General features: G+C 42.5%; 1 protein-coding gene across 1 annotated transcript in view; it reads left to right on the top strand.

Annotated features, from left to right (window-relative positions):
• Positions 1 to 18,454, top strand: part of USP34 (ubiquitin specific peptidase 34) — a 127,701-nt gene that overhangs the window by 44,041 nt on the left and 65,206 nt on the right. Inside the window, exons 19-32 of the mRNA XM_066595726.1 lie at positions 947 to 1,042; positions 1,358 to 1,440; positions 3,739 to 3,893; positions 4,041 to 4,154; positions 5,939 to 6,038; positions 6,250 to 6,409; positions 8,276 to 8,402; positions 8,485 to 8,632; positions 9,910 to 10,010; positions 10,486 to 10,695; positions 11,647 to 11,772; positions 13,657 to 13,779; positions 15,153 to 15,236; positions 16,960 to 17,046. Coding sequence (XP_066451823.1) covers positions 947 to 1,042; positions 1,358 to 1,440; positions 3,739 to 3,893; positions 4,041 to 4,154; positions 5,939 to 6,038; positions 6,250 to 6,409; positions 8,276 to 8,402; positions 8,485 to 8,632; positions 9,910 to 10,010; positions 10,486 to 10,695; positions 11,647 to 11,772; positions 13,657 to 13,779; positions 15,153 to 15,236; positions 16,960 to 17,046 — 1,714 coding nt within the window. The remainder of the gene's footprint in view (positions 1 to 946; positions 1,043 to 1,357; positions 1,441 to 3,738; positions 3,894 to 4,040; positions 4,155 to 5,938; positions 6,039 to 6,249; positions 6,410 to 8,275; positions 8,403 to 8,484; positions 8,633 to 9,909; positions 10,011 to 10,485; positions 10,696 to 11,646; positions 11,773 to 13,656; positions 13,780 to 15,152; positions 15,237 to 16,959; positions 17,047 to 18,454) is intronic.

The raw sequence follows: 18,454 nt of genomic DNA on the forward strand, positions 1-18,454 counted from the left end.
ATTGACTAATTATCCCTGATTGCTGAACTGTACCTGGACTTGAAGCTGCAGGTATAGATAAATCGCAGGCATCTGCTAGCGCTCATGTAATGGAACCCTAAGGCTGGGTTTCAAACAGGGCTGATTTGCTGCGGTTTTGCCGCAGAAGAACTGCTTCTATGGCAAAACCGCTTCAAAGGTTAATTTGGACTTGCGGATTTTCGTGCGGAAAAATCCGCAAGCGTTTTTTCCCGCAGCGCTTTTTTTTACTTTTTGCCGCATATTTGGTGCGGTTTTGGCTGCATCCATAGAGGTCTATGGACAAAAAAGCGCTGCGGAAAAGACCGTAGAATGAACATGCTGCATCTTTTTAAACCACGCTGCAGTTGCATTTCCGCACTGCGGCTGTGCGGAAAAAATCCGTCAGCGGTTATGCCGCAGTGCGGATATGCAACGGCAGTCCGTGGCACATCAGCCCTGTGTGAACCCAGCCTAAATATTCTTCCACATTTTTATTAAAGATCGTTAATGTAAAGCAGACTAGTTAAACCGGTCACCTTAACACAAAGCCTCTTTCTAAGTAAAACTGCATTTCTCTGATGGCATCAAGTAAACAGATCCCCAACTTTCTACCTGCTAAGTGTAGAGCCTTCACTTCACACTCTTGTTTCTAGAAGCAGAGATGAGATGGTCTGCTGCTGCCGGCCTCATGTGAGATCACCAGGATTTCGCTCATATATTGCACTGGTCAGGTTTTCTCGTGCAAACAAACACAGCCCGCCATATCACTCTGAGCATTACTATAGTGATATGGCTGTGTGCATGACCTCTAAGAGGCTTATTACACTGCAGCCCTAGCCATATAACAGATCATTCTCTCTGGCATGTTTCGGAGACCTTTTAATAAAGTTGTAAGGAGTTTTATCTCCAGGACATTTTGGGGTGACCGGTGTTTTTTGTTTTTCAGGTGGGCAGAGAAGGAATTAAACATGATGAAGCTCTTCTTTGACAACTTGGTGCACTACATCCAGTCTATTCGAGATGGGAGGCACAAGCATGTTTTGTAAGTTTGTCTGGCACACATCTGTATAATGGATGTGGAAGCGATCCCATTAAGTGGCAATATTTACATTTGTGCAGAATTGGTTCCCAGTTTTGCATATTAGTCTTGTGATCACATTCAAGTGTGGAGTCGTGTAAAACCGGAGGAGCTTATTCTATGCTACGTTGACGGTATGCAATAAGTTCCCTGTAGTGGTGGCAGCACAAAGCCAGAATGCTATCTGTTAAATCTTTCTTGATGCAGACGTCTTTCTGATTGGTATATATAGCTATGGGTCAAGAGTTACCAACTAACATTGCAATTTTCAATGCACAGGTACAGCCACAGTGCAGAGGTTCAGGTTCGGCTTCAGTTTTTAACTTGTGTGTTCTCAACATTAGGATCTCCAGATCACTTCAGTAAGTAACTTGTTGTTTTATGCTTTATTACCTATTTTGGACTGTAAAGGGGTCCTATAATTGATTGTGCTGCTTCTAGGGATTAGCCAAAAATTCTGCAAATTGGCTGCTGTCCATGCAACCTATGAAAACCCGCCTATGGATGTGTGACTGTATTTCTACAATGGAGGGGAATGGGTGGGACCAAAAGTGAAGCCTAACTCCACACTGTTTGCTCCTCTCATGTGTACCCTTCTGCCTAATGGGAACAAACAGTGTGGAGTTGGGCTCCGCTCCTGGGCGCCCTTCTAGTCTAAAGATGCATTCTTACAGGCTGCATGGAAACAGCAGGAAAGAGACTTAGCCGCACACACAGTTGTCACAGGAATGTCCCCACAACATTGTCACACTTTCATGGTTGCCTGGTCACCAGATTTATCGCCAATAGAACATGTATGGGACCATCTGGGATGTCAAATCAAACAACATACGAATTTGCACGATCTAGAGGCTCAGTTATAGCAAACTTGCACCGATAAGCCGCAGGATACCATACAGAACCTGTATGCCTCCATGCTCACCCGCTTTACATCTTGTATCCCAGCTAGAGACAGCCCAACAGGGTACTAGAGCCTCCATGCCCACCCATATCACATCTTGTATCCAAACTAGAGGTGGTACAATAGGGTACTAGAGCCTCCATGACCCCCGTATCAATTCTTACACCCAAGCTAGAAGGTGATACAACAGGGTACTAAATTCTCCATGCCCTCCCGTATCACATCTTGTATCCAAGCTAGAGGCATTAAAACAGGGTACTAGAACCTCCATGCCTGCCCATTTCACAACTTGTATCCAAGCTAGAGGTGGCCCAATAGGGTTCTAGAGCCCCCATGCCTGCCCATTTCACAACTTGTATCCAAGCTAGAGGTGGCCCAATAGCGTTCTAGAGCCTCCATGCCCACCCATATCACATCTTGTATCCAAGCTAGAGGTGGTACAATATGGTACTAGAGCCTCCATGCTCACCTGTATCACATCTTGTATCCAAGCTAGATGCAGTACAACAAGGTATTAGAGCCTCCATGCCTGCCCATATCACATCTTGTATCCAAGCTAGAGGTGGTACAATATGGTACTAGAGCCTCCATGCCCCCCGTATCACATCTTACATCCAAGCTAGAAAGCGGTACAACAGGGTACTAGATTCTCCATGCCCGCCCGTATCACATTTTCTATCCAAGCTAAAGGCAATAGGGTACTAGAGCCTCCATGCCCTCCTGTATCACATCTTGTATCCAAGCTACAGGCAGTACAACAGGGTCCTAGAGCCTCCATGCCTGTCCGTATCACAGCTTGTATCCAAGCTAGAGGCGGTACAACAGGGTGCTAGAGGCGGTACAACAGGGTACTAGAGCCTCCCTTCAAGGGGTCAGTTTTTTGCTAAATAATTCTCCTTTTGCTCTGATGTAATCACTTATATCAACATTACAATCACACAGACAAAGTTTCATTGATTTCCGAGAACGCCTTCTAGTGGAGGGATTGTTTTGACATTGAATGTAAATTAAGCTACAGCCAGTGAACACTTAAAGGGGTTGTCCGGGTTACTGTACAACTTTCCTGGCAGAGCTCAAAGTGCCTTAAAATAACAAAGCGGTACTTACCTATCGACCACTGCAGGGATCCAATGCCATTGCCCTTGTGATTGTTGTGAAGATGTCACAGGAAGTCACCTGACCACTGCTTCCAATTGGAGGCTGCAGGTTCACAGTTCTGAAGTCTTGGCATCATGGCACACAGGATGTGAGTGCTGATGCCAGGAGATAAAGTGGTGAAGCTGCAGTTGTCAGGTGACTTCCTGTGATGTCGTCTTCACAGTAGAATGATGATGGGGCAGCGGTGCTGGATCCCCACAGCAGAGGACAGTTAGGTACTGCTCTGCTATTTTACGACCCTTTGAGCTATAGCATGAAAGTTGCCCAGTAACCGGACAACCCCTTCATTTCATTATCAAACCGTGTGGACTTGCATCACAGATTGGCTATTGACCACTTGGCTGCCTCTGCCCGACCTCCTGCTGACTGGTATGTGGCACCGTCCCCTTACAAGTAGTGCACTAGTTTGTAGAACAGTTTTGTATTGGATGTCTGTGCAATACACAATCTCATCTACTATTAAATCTGACTATTTACTTTCTGTATAATCACACAGTGACTGTCGCCACTTGGCAGTGTGTCCATTAAGGAAAAATAAGTGATCCTAATTAGTTTCCTTGCTAAGTCTTAAAAAGTATTTCTGGTTTCATTGTTTTTACAGGACTGAGTTTAGAGCAAGTGGACATCCTGTGGCACTGCCTGGTAGAAGATGTGGAGTGCTATGACGATGCTTTACACTGGTTCCTAAATCAGGTGCGCAGCAAAGATCAGCATGCCATGGGGATGGAAACGTACAAGCATCTCTTCTTAGAAAAGGTAATGGAAGTTTTTTAGATTTTCTAATTTAATGTCCTTGCTTTTAGCCTCATCTTGTGTTGAACAACAAATAAAGCCCTAATGAGTGAAATTATAAATAACTAGATCCTTTTATACATATATACTGTATATGTCTTTTATATGTAGATGCCTCAACTGAAACCTGAAACTATTAGCATGACTGGCCTTAACCTGTTCCAGCACCTCTGCAATCTTGCTCGGTTAGCAACTAGTGCCTATGATGGGGGCTCAAACTCAGAGGTAAGCATTAGGATAACGGTCTGTTTTGTAAAGCAGATTTCTTAGGGTGCCTATAGCCAGTTTCACTGCAGCTTGTGCTTCACCTATACAAACAGCACAGGGGGAAAGTACAGTGCCCTATACCTATCTGTATGGGCCACCCGTAGGGCACATTCAGATGGAGTGATTTGTATGTGATGAAACCGTTTTGCTGCATTTACAGCCAGTAACAAAACAACGTAGTAATAACTAGACCGGGTTTAGATGCAGTTTTTACTGCTTGCAGAGACACCCCTCCCTCACACAGGCGCTTTTTACTGTGATTAACACGGCAGTATAACGCTCCCATTGAAATCAATGGGGCCTTGCAGACATGCGCTTGATTCCGGCACCGCAATTTTCGAGCAGAGTCTGTTCTATACTTGGCCTTTTAGCGCACCACATCACCCATCACAATGATGGGGTGCGCTAAAACACACTGTGGTCGACAGTAAAGTAAAATCGTGGCAAAGCGCTACGTTGAAAATTGCATTTCTTTGTCATGTTCATTTGTGAGTGCGGCCTTAGATCACACAACCCAAAGTGTGAATGTACCTGTTCATTACATGTATGCTGTATGTGCTTAAACCATAGTCACTAATGTGAATTTAACCCCCCCCCCCCCCCCCCCCCCACACACACCCTTCTGCAACCCCAACCTTTTGTTACAACAGCATCCATTTGCTTGGGAAGGCTTACCAATAGTGTTGGGAGCTAGGCTGGCGGAATCTGCCTTCATTCAGCTCCAACAGGTGTTGGGCACTGATATTGGGTTATAAGTTATTTGCTACAGACAGGCCAATGAATACTAATGTGTGGGGCCCACAATCCTTTTAGAAATTAGCAGTAATTGTTGCAACCAAGGACCATTCTTCTGAGCCGCACCCAACTTTTGTTCTCTTGTTCTGTGAACCTGTTTGTCCACAATAACAGTTTGGCTATTAATGCTTCTGGGCACTTCTCCTACCCTATGACAGCACCGAACGCTGACGAGCATCTGTACCAGGACAGAGATAATTTGGTTGGAAAGGTGGCATTGAATAACTAACAATATCAACATTTTTAGAGTAAGGCTATAAATTGTGCAACCCTATACTAATAGACTTTCCTCTCTTTGGCCTGTGGCCTTAAAGTCAACCTGGGCACGTAGCAGCTGAGCTTCTAATTAGAATCCACCTTGGACAAATGAGTATCGAGTGCAGATCCAAGATGGAGGCAGCTACACCTCCAAATGTACAATGCAGAGGCAATCGGACAGCACATCCAGAGTGAAATAAATGTATGAAGGTTTAAGAGGCCGAAATACAAAATGCAGACATATAAATGGTGCAACATCACACTAAAGGCGTGCGAATACCAAGATGGAATTCGTCGTGTTCTTCAAGATAACCCATTATAATTCTCTATGGTTTTTACACGATGCTACAGTATACTAGTAATTTTTGATGGCTGCAGTGTCCCTGCCAAAGGAATAGAGAAGGGTTGGCCATGTGGCGTACATTCATTTAAAGCTGCCTGTCCACGGGCATTGCGGTATCCCGCGGCGGATCTAAGCTGTCAGCCTGACAGGCTGACCGCGGAGAATCACAGCAATTCATAGCATGCTGCGAATTGCCGGCTGTGAGCGGAAAATCGCTATGATTCTCTGCTTGTGGACAGGGGGCCGACGCTTTCCATAGCAACACTATGGAAAGCTTCAGACAGCGTGATTCGCTGGCGATTTACCTAAGACTTGGTATAATGCATGTTTTCTCTTTCATCTTCAGTTATGTGGAATGGACCAGTTTTGGGGCATTGCTTTAAGGGCGCATTCTGGAGACGTCAGCCGTGCTGCAATCCAATACATTAATTCTTATTATATTAACGGTAAGAATAACTTTGATTACATGCCTTCAGTTAGAAATAAAAATCAAGCAATTTATTTAGTGCTTTTTTATGACTATCATGCTTTCCGAAAAAAATTACAAAACTTTTAATGTCTGTTTCCTTTTCAAGCTTTAGTTTAAATATCCCCCTAGTTTGCAGATGTACCTTACAAAAAACACGTTGACTTTGATCCGCATTGATTTCTTTTTAGGTAAAACAGGGCTCGAGAAAGAACATGAGTTTATTAGTAAATGTATGGAAAGCCTTATGATTGCATCCAGTAATCTTGAGCAGGATGCCCAGTCAAGCCTCACGATCATTGAACGAGGGCTGCTGATGCTGAAAACGCACCTTGAAGCTTTCAGGAGACGGTAAGCAACCTTGTCAAGGTTGGCACATAATATTCAGAGTGGGAAGATGAATGTCCATCACAGATTAAATTTACTTTTAAGGAAGATGCAAAAAATATTAAATTCGTCAAGCTGTGAAAGCTGAGCACTGTCGCAGCTTAATGGGACTGATGTTTCTTAATTTCATAATTTACTTACATTAGTTAATTTGCTCTATTTAAAGGGTTATTCCAGCCTAAGACATCCACTGCCTACTGCGCTTGATGTGCACATGCTTTACTGCAGCTTCATTTAAACGTCTCCTTGTCGCAGTCATACTGTTAAAGATCCCAGGATCATCTGATGTAGCAGTGGATAGGTGCTAAATGTTTTGGGCTGGAATGCCTCTTTCACCCCATGGCAACCAGTGAAATACATGTACGTCATGGGTCACAGGCAGAGTATGGAGAAGGACACTTTAAGCAACACTGACTGTGGCATATAAGCCATTAGAACAGGAGGGTTACTCTATTGCAGGGTTCGGGTGTGTTGCACTACAGTCTGAGCCTTGTGAAGGCCTGTGGGCCTGTCATGTATTCATAATCGCTTACATAGGGCTTCATAGGCTAACATTGACAGGTGCAATACACTGCATTACAGAAGTATTGCAGTGTATTTAATGAATGATTAAAAGTACTGTGCCACCACTTTTATATGGCCCTCTCTGACAGCAGCTGAAGAGTGTGACAGGCTTACTGATTTAAAAATGTGCCAGAGATTGTGCTGTTCAACAAGTAAAATGAATGGAGTGGCGATGTGCCTGCGGGACCTCCGCTCCATTAATTTGGGAATTGGCTGGATACGCATTCTCAGAAGTGACGGGGAGGTGGGGTTACCATCAGCTCAGACACACTCTGATCAGCTGGTTATCGCCTTTCCCACAAATAGAGGATAACTTGTCACATCCAGAAACCCATCTGCAGCACTGGGTAGGTAGTGGCACAAAGCGATATTTCTGTCGCTGCTCATTCCCACCAACCACAGAATTTTCCAAATTTCTACATGGTGCAGTCAAATAACGTTTAGTTTTTTTTTCTTCTCGATTTTTGCCAAAACTGATTTGGTTGCACTGTATGAGTAGGCCTGTTGTCGGAGGCAGATTGTGAATGGGCCACAGGCGCAAGGATCCATAATTACATAAATTATTGTGGAAACTAAAAACACTTTAAGGGGAAACAGTCGGGTATCTCGTGGTTCCCTAAGTGATAAATGTGCTGATTTCAGTGATCTGCAACTTATACCGATCATTCGGCAGTTTTGTAGAACTCACACTTGAAAGTGTCCAGTGCCCAACCGGGGGGAGTCTGTTAGGGCGCATTCACACAGGTGAGTTTCACGCTCAAGTTCTGCCTGATGGCGATCTCAACGGAACTTGTACAAGTTAATAGCACATTGATTTCAATGCGTTTATTCACAGTGATTTTTCGCTCGCAGTGATGCTGCGAAATTAAAAATTCGCTGCATGCCCTAATTTTGGGCGATTCTTTATAAGCAATCTTCACTGAGCTGCATTGGACTCCTCTCTGTTAAGTGCTGCGCAATGTTAAACGGTAGCTTTACAAAATTGCTTACCTGTTGGTAGAAGTGACAGAATGCTGAAATCACCTTAACGTGCTGTACACAGCCAGGGCAGCATACAGTACCCGACAGGTTCCCCTTTAATGTTGCTGTTTTTTGTATATTGTTGGTTCACTTGTTGCAACCTTGTGGTTTTGCAATGATTTTCAGAAAGGACCACCGACGTGTGTGACCTTACCTTGTATTCAGCCTGTATGTACATTATAGCTGCTTGAGTGAATAACCGATGCATAATTGCATTTTTTAGATTAACTTTTCTGATTCTTTTAGGTTTGCCTATCATCTAAGGCAGTGGCAGATTGAAGGTACCGGTATCAGCAGTCATTTAAAGGCACTGAATGATAAGCAGTCCTTACCCCTCCGAATTGTGTGCCAGCCTGCAGGACTTCCTGATAAGGTCAGGGTACTGCTAATCATTCTTTACAGAGACTTGTATCGGCCCTTTAATTTACTTACAAGGACTTCTTATTGCATCTTAGATGACTATAGAAATGTATCCAAGTGACCAAGTAGCTGACTTGCGTGCAGAAGTAACTCACTGGTACGAAAACCTGCAGAAAGATCAGATGAACCAGCAGCCCCAACTTCAGGAATTTGGGCAGAGTAGTCGTAAGGGGGATTTTCCTGGTAAGCAATGTGTGCTTTCTAAGTTGGTATTGTTGTAAGTAAGAATCAGCTCTTTTTTTTCTCACTGTATCTGATGCCTTTTCTTTCTTACACTTGTAATATTATCTTTTGGGGTGTTGTAATGGGGTAACTTTACACATTTTGATTAAATAAAACTACAAAAATCTGCGTAATAATCTATACCTGAAAACTTTAAAAGTCATACAATTAATTGTGAGATCATAATTTTAAAGGGCCACTTCGTTGATTTCTTTTATTTATGTAACTATGCCTTTAGTATATGTGTTGGCTAGTATTACCATATCCCCCTGAAAATGAAGACCTATCTTGAAAATAAGCTCTAGCATGATTTTTCAGGATGCTTGAAAAATAAGCCCTACTCTAAAAAATAAGCCGTAGTTAGTAAATAAATAAAGTCAATTTAAATAGTGTCCAGTATACATGTAAAAAAGTAAAATCTCATTGAACATAAATTAATATGACATGGTCTTATTTTTGGGGAAACGAGGCATCCCTTTCTATCTGAAGTTCTTTGTCGCTTTCTCATCAGATGGCCATGTAACCTCAGTTCTGACTAGCTGAAATCTGCTTGGGTTTATTTGCTTTCAAATTAGTCCGTTTTTCAGTCAACATAATGTCTGTGTGGATACATTGACCCTACCACAAAAGTGACCTGTTTGCTAGTGCAGGTGCTGCTCCTATTTAATTCAATTAGGATAGGTCTTCAATAGGAAACAATCTGCGATGATACAGACAACCCCTGTAACAACTTCTCCAGAGGTGATCAGTATCTAAGTCTTGGAAAACACTCATCCGTAATATGAGCCCAATAATGTATCCTTAACCGGTTTGTCTGAAAGCGGCTTTGCTCGTATTCAGCAGTTGTAGTACAGTTCTTGGCTTCCTTACAGAGCAGTTGCTGAGGATAGTACTTTAATTAAATTCATTCAAAAGTCATACAGACTGGGTTGTAGTGTGGGATTAGATACCAAGAAGTGTGAGTCCTTTTACATGGGCTGATCTGCCGTTGGTAATGAGCGCCCACCAACAATGAGCATGTTGATCAGTGCTCATTAATGTCTACATGGGCATATTGTCTGCGGTATGGAGATTATCAATATCCCCTCAAGCAGAGCAACCAAAAGGAAGAATCTTTTATTACTGTTCTAAATTTTGATTTACTAACAAAGTTTTGTGTGTAGATCATAACATTTTCCATGGTTGGCTGTTTTGTATTAAATGATATGTGAATGAGGATTTTTTTTTTACTAAAATAGGTGGCTTAATGGGTCCAGTTCGCATGATTTCATCAGGCCACGAACTAACAACAGATTATGATGAGAAGACACTTCATGAGCTGGGATTTAAGGATATGCAGGTATTGCCAAGCTGAGAACGTTACCCACATCATTTGACTACACCCCCACCCCATGCATATTAACTTCTTTCCACAGCACGTCTGCCCTATTCAGCAATTCCAGAAACCTGATTGGTTGTTTGGGGAATCAGCCAACCCAAACAACCAATCAGGTTGCTGAAATTGTGAGTCAGCCAACCCTAATAACCAATCAGGTTGCTGGGATTGCTAAATAGGGCAGAAGTGTTGTGGAAAAAGTTATGCCCACCTAACGCCCTCAACCCCCACCACCCCACTTGTGGATTATGCAATTCCGGCACTGTAATGTGAATGGAACTGCTTAAAACAGTGCAATATTTTTTTCTGCCCTCGAGCTACCACATATCACACATGCGGACAGAGCCCATGGAATCCAAAATTCAATCTGGTCATTTGAGACTGGCCTAAGTGTGCTTGACAGCACTATAAAATGTATAAATCCTTGTGTCTTCATCAGATGGTATTTGTGTCCTTGGGTGCTCCACGTCGGGAAAGAAAAGGAGAAGGTGTGCAGCTTCCTGCTTCATGTTTGCCCCCACCACAGAAGGAAAACATCCCCATGCTTCTCCTACTGCAAGAACCTCATCTCACCACGCTGTTTGATTTGTTGGAAATGTTAGCCTCTTTTAAACCACCTTCTGGGGAGATGGACTTATTGGACATTGAAGTAAGACTAATGTGTTGGTTTTTTTTCTTTTCAATTCTTTTAAAGTTTTTTTTATAATGTGTTTTTTATATTAATATACTGACAACTCATGTCCTGAGTGCTAGAAGGCAGAAGTGCTAAATATTGAGTATCCATCTCTTGATAATACGAAAGGTTTGAATCGGCTGTCATTTTGGGATTCGTCATTCGCTGAAATCGCATAGTAACAGTGTGTAAGACAGAATACGCATGTACATCTAGTTCGCATACAGCTACAATGTATAAGCTATAAAGACCACTGTGACGTCATATAAAATTCAAATAAATACAAATAAAAATGGGCAAAGATTCCACCTGGTTTATTTTAAGTCAGGCCGTCTGCAGATGGCCAGGTCGGGTCCCGCTGTGAGAATTCTTGCAGCGGGACCTGACTCGAGCCCCTGCAGGGACCAGTTCAGCACTTGCCTGCTCTTGCGGCTCCTGCTCTGTGATGTGCCGGCTGCCGCCCAGCCGGGGCATGCGCAGAGCGGAGCCAGCGGCTGGGGAGTGAGCCCCGCACAGAAATAGAGCATGCCGCGATATGTTTTCTGCACGAGATTCTGCGTGGACAAATCGAGGCCGTCTGCATAGAATTGTCTTTTCTAACGCAATCCTATGGCAGCTTCCACGGGTTGTTTGGTTTAAATAGCTATCAGCAGCAGTACCTCCTGCAGTGAATTCTCGGTTTGGAAAATCTAAACATTAGATTCACCTAAACATACGCTATATTAGAGGGCTTAGCACTTTTTGTGTGTCTCTGTGTAGAACACTGTGGTAGTGTATGTATCTCTCTATATATGTGTGTGTATATAACTGTCTTTCGGTTGAATTGTAGCTACTGCTTATATTTCATCAGTGCGGGGGTCTTCACTACTTTAGAAACGTGACAGCAAAACATTATTCCATCTAGTAACTTCATCTACTTTATTGTAGAGTGCAAGGTGTGAAGAACTGCACCTTCATGCTGAGAACCTTTCCCGACGTGTCTGGGAGCTCCTGATGTTACTTCCTACTTGTCCTAATATGCTGCAGGCATTCCAGAACGTGTCTGAGGAGCAGGTGAGGAGCACAGGGCTACAATCTCCTATACATATGTAATAGCCAGCATTGCCATGTGATAGCGACTGTATGGGTGGCTTCACACACAGCGTATCTGCTGCAGGCTTTACACAGGGGAAAGCTGTAGTGGCTAAACTTCCACCTAAATGGTGCAGATTTGGCCGCGGTTTTTCTAGTGGATTGGTCTCAGATTTTAACCCTTGTATTTCAAGGGTAGAAATCTGCAACATGAATTCACAGCTTAAATAGGTATTCAAAATCCCTGCAAATTGTGTTGGTGAAAACCTCTGCCCCGTGTGGAGATCTCTTCCACATGGCTTGTACTAGTCATGATGTGGGGATTCCGCAGCATCTGCATTATGTGAAGTTGCCCTATCAGTTCTGTCAAGACCCGGCGCACCTACTGTGTAACAAAAAGGACTTGTGGCAGCATGTATAGGCGCAAAAAATCTATATATAAAAATGAATGTATGTCATTCTGTTTGTCCTTTATGCACTACTACACCATTCATCCGATCGCCATGAAACTTTGGGAAGTTGTTGAGTACACTCCTGCGAAGGTTTCTGGCATAGTACATCTATCCTACGATAGGTGGCTCGTGTCGCACCAAAAATTCCGGAATGGGCAAAGTTCTCCAAACATGTGAACTTATATGGGACGAATGCACAATGGCTCACATGGACAACTGTATGTGGCCAGCTCACACCTCGGAAAAGCTTCTGATTTATTCGCGTACGCACCAGACGGAAAAACAAAACATATTGTGGATCCACAAGCACTCGAATAAAGAAATAGAATTAAAACAACACTTTGAAATGTTTTCCAGATGAAAATGAATAAGTTTCAATAAAAATGACACAATATAAATTCAGTGTTATCAGAACGAGTTTCCTTGAATTTCCTTTCTTCAGATATCGCAGCAACGCGCGACGGGTATACTATATATTATAAAGCTGAGGTAACTTGTAAGCTGCGCTGCGATTGGTTGTTATATATTATACTGCTGAGGTAACATGAAAGCTGCGCTGTGATTGGTTGCTATATATTATACTGCTGAGGTAACATGAAAGCTGCGCTGTGATTGGTTGCTATATATTATACTGCTGAGGTAACATAAAAGCTGCGCTGTGATTGGGTGTTATATATTATAAAGCTGAGGTAACATGTAAGCTGCGCTGCAATTGGTTGTCATTTCCTATACCGCTGAGGAAACATGAAGGCTGCGCTGTCATTGGTTGTTATATATTATACTGCTCAGGTAACATGTAAGCTGCGCTGCGATTTGGTTGTTATATATTATACCGCTTAGGTAATATGAAAGCTGCACTGTGATTGGTTGTTATATATTATACTGCTGAGGTAACATGAAAGCTGCTCTGTGATTGGTTGTTACATATTTTATACCTTTGAGGTAACATGAAAGCTGCTCTGTGATTAGTTGTTATATAGGTATTATAAAGCTGAGGTAACATGAAAGCTGTGCTGTGATTGGTTGTTTATATATATATATATATATATATATATATATATATATATATATATACACACGCACGTACGCACAAATGTATGTCTGTCTTCGCAGCAACGCACGACGAGTAAGCTAGTTCCTTCATAAAAGGTAAATGCATTTACCTTTTATGGAGGAAAAAAAGATTTGAAGATTTTTTTTTTTGCACCTATACATGCTGCCACAAGTCCTTTTTGTTATGCATGTATCCTTCCTGAGAACAATGGTTCAGGTTTCCTTTTATGTGGCTTTGCATTTTCTAGTCCCACCTATACTGGGTTCAAGAGAGTGCTGCTAGTAACCCCTCTTTCTCGTCTGCGCACCTCCTGTGTGTCATGTATTTTTATAATTTGCTCTCCTTTTTTTTTCGTTTAAGGGAAATGATGGACCCTGCTGGAAAGACTTACTTCGAATAAAAAGTGCGCACAAGCTATTGTATGCTCTTGAAATTATTGAAGCACTGGGAAAGCCAAACAGGAGGATTAGAAGAGAATCTACGGTAATCGTCTCAAGTTGATTTGATTGACAGAATCTGTTAATTAACGTCTTTTAAGACCCCAAAAGAAGGTCATTATGATCAAGCCATCTTGACTTTTGTCTTCTGGTTTCTTTTTTGGCTTTTTGTTTTATAGCGTTCAAAGAGCAACACTTTTTTTTTTTTCCTTTAAAACTTTCTGTTGACATGGCCATGTATCACCGGTGCACACGGCAAAGATCTTGGGTATAGAACCTGCCACTAGGGGTTGGAAACCAAGCTAAAACGACTTTTGAGCATATTAACCTCTTAGTGACCACCCATATGTGTTTTCACGTCCTGGGTGTCTGGACTTTATTCTACAGGGCTGTAAAAACACATTGACCATGTAGAGTAAAGCCCTGGGGTCTGTGAGTGTGACGGCTCCCTGATATCAGCTACCGGAGGTAGCCGAGAGCCTGGAGCTAGTATCGAGGGTCGTGGTGTGGGGTCACATGATGGGTAATGGCAATCACATAAAACTTAATAAAAATTTTTTTTCAAAATTTAAATTTCATCTCCCCTCACAGATATGATCTGGGAGGCGAAATGAAAATGCTTACCATAGGCCTCTGGTAATGTCTCACAATGCATTCTTGTTGTAGGGACCTTCCCAAGCTTTTGTGCATGGATGCCACCAGCAAAATGGTGTCACACATGCGCAGAAGCTGGAAAGGAGTGGGAAATCTTTAAAATTTCCTTACTCTCAGCTGTAGTTCCCGCACACTCCAGTGGATAACTGCAAAAAAAAAAGTTAGTTTCATCTTTCCTCACAGACTTGATCGCTGAGGGGGAGATAAAACTTCTTACCAGAGGCCTTTGCCTTGATTTGTCACCTGATGTGTTTATCCTCCATGGACCTGTTTCAATGGTTAAAAAAAAATTCAAATGTGCTTCCAGAATAAAGTAAACAGATGGAAATATATATCTCATCAAAAATGGGTACAGTATGTCTGCCTATAATTGAGATATTACAGTTGAAAATGTGAAAAATATATCCCTCTTTTGATATCCCTCAAAAAAATGTTTTCCCAATTTTGGCACTTTTAATAAATATACACAAATTCAGTTTTTTTCACCACCTATTGTACTTCATTTAGGTGGTAAAAAAAAGACAATGTCAGAATTACTTGGATATGCAAAACCTTTACAGAGTTATTCTGTTAAATTGACACACATCACATTTCCAAAAGTTTGCCTGGTCATTAAGGCGCAAACAGGCTTGGTCACTAAGGGGTTAACCTCGAAGTCCACAGTGAATTCATATTTTTTATGCAGTTGTTTATTGCGCTTTTAGATGCACTTTACAAATTTCTACACAGGGTTTTTATCTGATATTCATTACTTTTATATCACAGGGCAGTTATAGTGATTTGTATCCAGACTCTGATGACTCCAGTGAAGATCAGATAGAAAACAGTAAGAACACCTGGAGCTGCAAGGTACAGTTTTACTGATGGTGCTATTAACACCTACGATCTCCAGTGATCACAAAAGGCAAAATAGCATATAACACTTACAAGATTCCTCGTATTTAGAGTAACCATATAGATGCCCAAAAAAATAAATAAGACACATGAATGCCAATCTGGAGTTTGCCAAAAAGCACATAAAGGACTCAGACTGCGAAACAAAATTCTGTGGTCTGATGAAACCAAGATTGAACTTTTTGGCCTCATTTCTAAGTGTTATGTCTGGAGGAAACCAGGCACCGCTTAACACCTGCCCAATACCATGCCTACAGTGAAACATGGTAGTGGTATCATACTGTGGGGTGTTTTTCAGTAGCTGGGAGAGGGAGACCGGTCAGGGATGATGGAAAGCTGAAAGGTGCAAAGTACAGAGAGATTCATAATGAAAACCTGATCAAAAGCTCAAGAGACCTCAGACTGGGCAGAAGGGTCACCTTCTAATAAGCCATTGACCCTAAGTACACAGCCAGGACAACACAGGAGAGAGAGGCTTAGGGGACAGCTCTGTGAATGTCCTTGAGTGGCCTAACCAGAGCCTTAAATTGAACCCCATCGGTCTTCTCTAAAGAGACCTGAAAATGGCTGTCCACTGATGGCCCCCATCCAACCTGACAGAGCTTGAGAGGATCTGCAGAAAAATTGCTGAAAATCTCTAAATCCAGATGTGCAAACCTTGTGGCCTCATAACCAAGGAGACACCAGGCTGTAATCGCTGCCAAAGGTGCCTTAACTAAGTGCAGGGCGTGAATACTTATGTCAATGCAAAATGTTAGAAATATTTTGTTTTCACTTTGTTATTATGGGGTATTGAGCGCAGAATGATGAGGAAAACTACATTTTTTTTTAAATTTGCAGAAGGCCCCAACATAACAAAATGTAAAAAAAAAAAAAAGGATCTGAAGTAGAGATGAGCGAACGTACTCGGTAAGGGCGATTTCGCAATCGAGCACCACTATTTTCGAGTACTTCACTACTCGGGTGAAAAGTACTCGGGGGCGCTGTGGGTGAGCGGGGGGTTGCAGAGGGGAGTGGGGGGGAGAGGGAGAGAGAGAGGGCTCCCCCCTGTTCCCCGCTGCTACCCCCCGCTCCACCACGCCACGCCCCCCGGCGACCCCGAGTACTTTTCACCCGAGTAGTGAAGTACTCGAAAATCGCGGTGCTCGATTGTGAAATCGGCCTTACCGAGTACGTTCGCTTATCTCTAATCTGAAGCCTTTCTGAATGCATTGTGTATTTACGTTGGGTGCTATTTATTGATAGTATTTGTATACATTTACTCTATCTTGCATAGGGTATGTCCTCACTCCTTCCTGGTAATTGTTTTTTAATATTGTTTGACAATGTGTATAATGTAATAAAGTATGTCTCTCTTTGGGGCAGTCATTGTGTTCATTGTATATACCAAGGATCTTGGATATGTTCTTGACTGATGTCTAAAGTTATTAAACCTTAATTTCTCTTATGTCATTACTGCTAAAGCAATTTTAAATTCGAGCAGGATCTTATCAAACATTTAATGCCTCCACCTTTAGGCCAGAAGGTGACTTTTTGAGGCCATTTCTGATAAGCTTATAAATAAAAATTCACCAAACCATTCTTTATGGTATGAACTTTTAATGTGTTTGTGGAGGAGGTGAAACTATGTTGTTTAGGCATTGAACCAATAAATGTTTGACTCCCTACGTATTCTTAGTTTGTTGCTGCAGGGGGTCTACAACAGTTGATTGAAATATTTAATTCCGGGATTTTGGAGCCCAAGGAACAGGAGTCTTGGACTGTGGTGAGATTTTATTTTTGCTTCCCCTTTCTTTTGTCAGACTTGTCCTAGGCCTCAAGCACACATATGGTATTCATGCTCTGTATTTACACGGTTCTTGACTATGGAACCATGTATTACAAATGGGGATTTCATTGTATACTGGATGTAAATAAGGAATTGGCACCTCTGCAAATAAAACTCCTATTTTAAACATGCAATAAAGAAGTGAAGTTCAAAGGGACAATGTAAGCTCTAAGGGCTCATGCCCATGGCCATGACAGGCTCCGCAAGTGGAATACTGCAGCGGAGACCATCACGGCACCCCCCCCCCCCGCAAAGACCCCATACTCTCCTCTGGATCCGCTAGCTTCCGCATGACACGCATGCGCAGTACAGCACAGCGGGGCATGTATTCATGGTATACTACCACTGTGCTACAGTGGAAGTATAGCGTGACAGGCAGCTTCCGTTGACTACAATGGATGCAGTCTGCGCGAATTCCCGCGGCAAATAGGACATGCCGCGGGTAATTTCACGCTGTGAAATTCCTCAGCATGTACATTGAGCTATTAGGTTCAATAGAACCTAATAGCTGCGGTGAAACGCCATGGTTTAACGCGGCGGAAATCCGTCCGTGGGCATTACCTCTTATGATTTTCCAGCCGACTTGGCTCTTGTTAACTGCATGTTGTTGTAAACAAGAGTGATGTTCGCTTGAAACGTGTAGCAGTTCACACTGTCTTTTTGAACTTTCATCCTGTATTATTATAAATATGCAATAAAGAAGTGAATTTTATTTGTGGAGTTGCTGAATCCCTGTTTTTCTAGTATTTTTGGTCTGATCACCAACAGCTGCTCTGTGAACTCCATTTATACCTATCTGGATACATGTTTGCAGCAGCGATGTGGTGAGTGCTCTCTTCAGACATGTTCTTCTGTTCTGTGTGGGTTGCATTAAAATAAATATGTATGTGTATATAATATGTGTGTGTGTATATAGAATGTGGTGCTTCCATGAGGCCATAATCTTTTGGATAGTAGATGATCATTTACTAGCTTCACTTCCTGGTTAGTTATATTTAGTTGCACACTGAAGTTGTTGTGTAAAAACCATGAAAATCAGCTGCAATGTCATAATCTGCAATCTGTAATTTCTTTTGTGAATTAGCGATATTCCGCTGCAGGGGGGAGAACTGACAGGTCTCCGCGGTGAACCTATCTAATAGATAGGCTCACCGTGGAAAATCGCTGTATGCCGCAATTTGAATCCCGCGAGCGGAGAATTGCTATGATTTTCCGCTCATGGACATTGGGCTGCGCTTTCCATAATTAGCGTATGGAAAGCGTGTCATGCCACGTCCATGGCTGATGTATCACCGTGGATCTCGCAATGAAATCTCTTCCGTGGACAGGCAGCCCAAGTGGTATC

Source organism: Eleutherodactylus coqui, chromosome 3 (assembly GCF_035609145.1).
Source record: "Eleutherodactylus coqui strain aEleCoq1 chromosome 3, aEleCoq1.hap1, whole genome shotgun sequence".
Taxonomy (NCBI): Eukaryota; Metazoa; Chordata; class Amphibia; order Anura; family Eleutherodactylidae; genus Eleutherodactylus; species Eleutherodactylus coqui.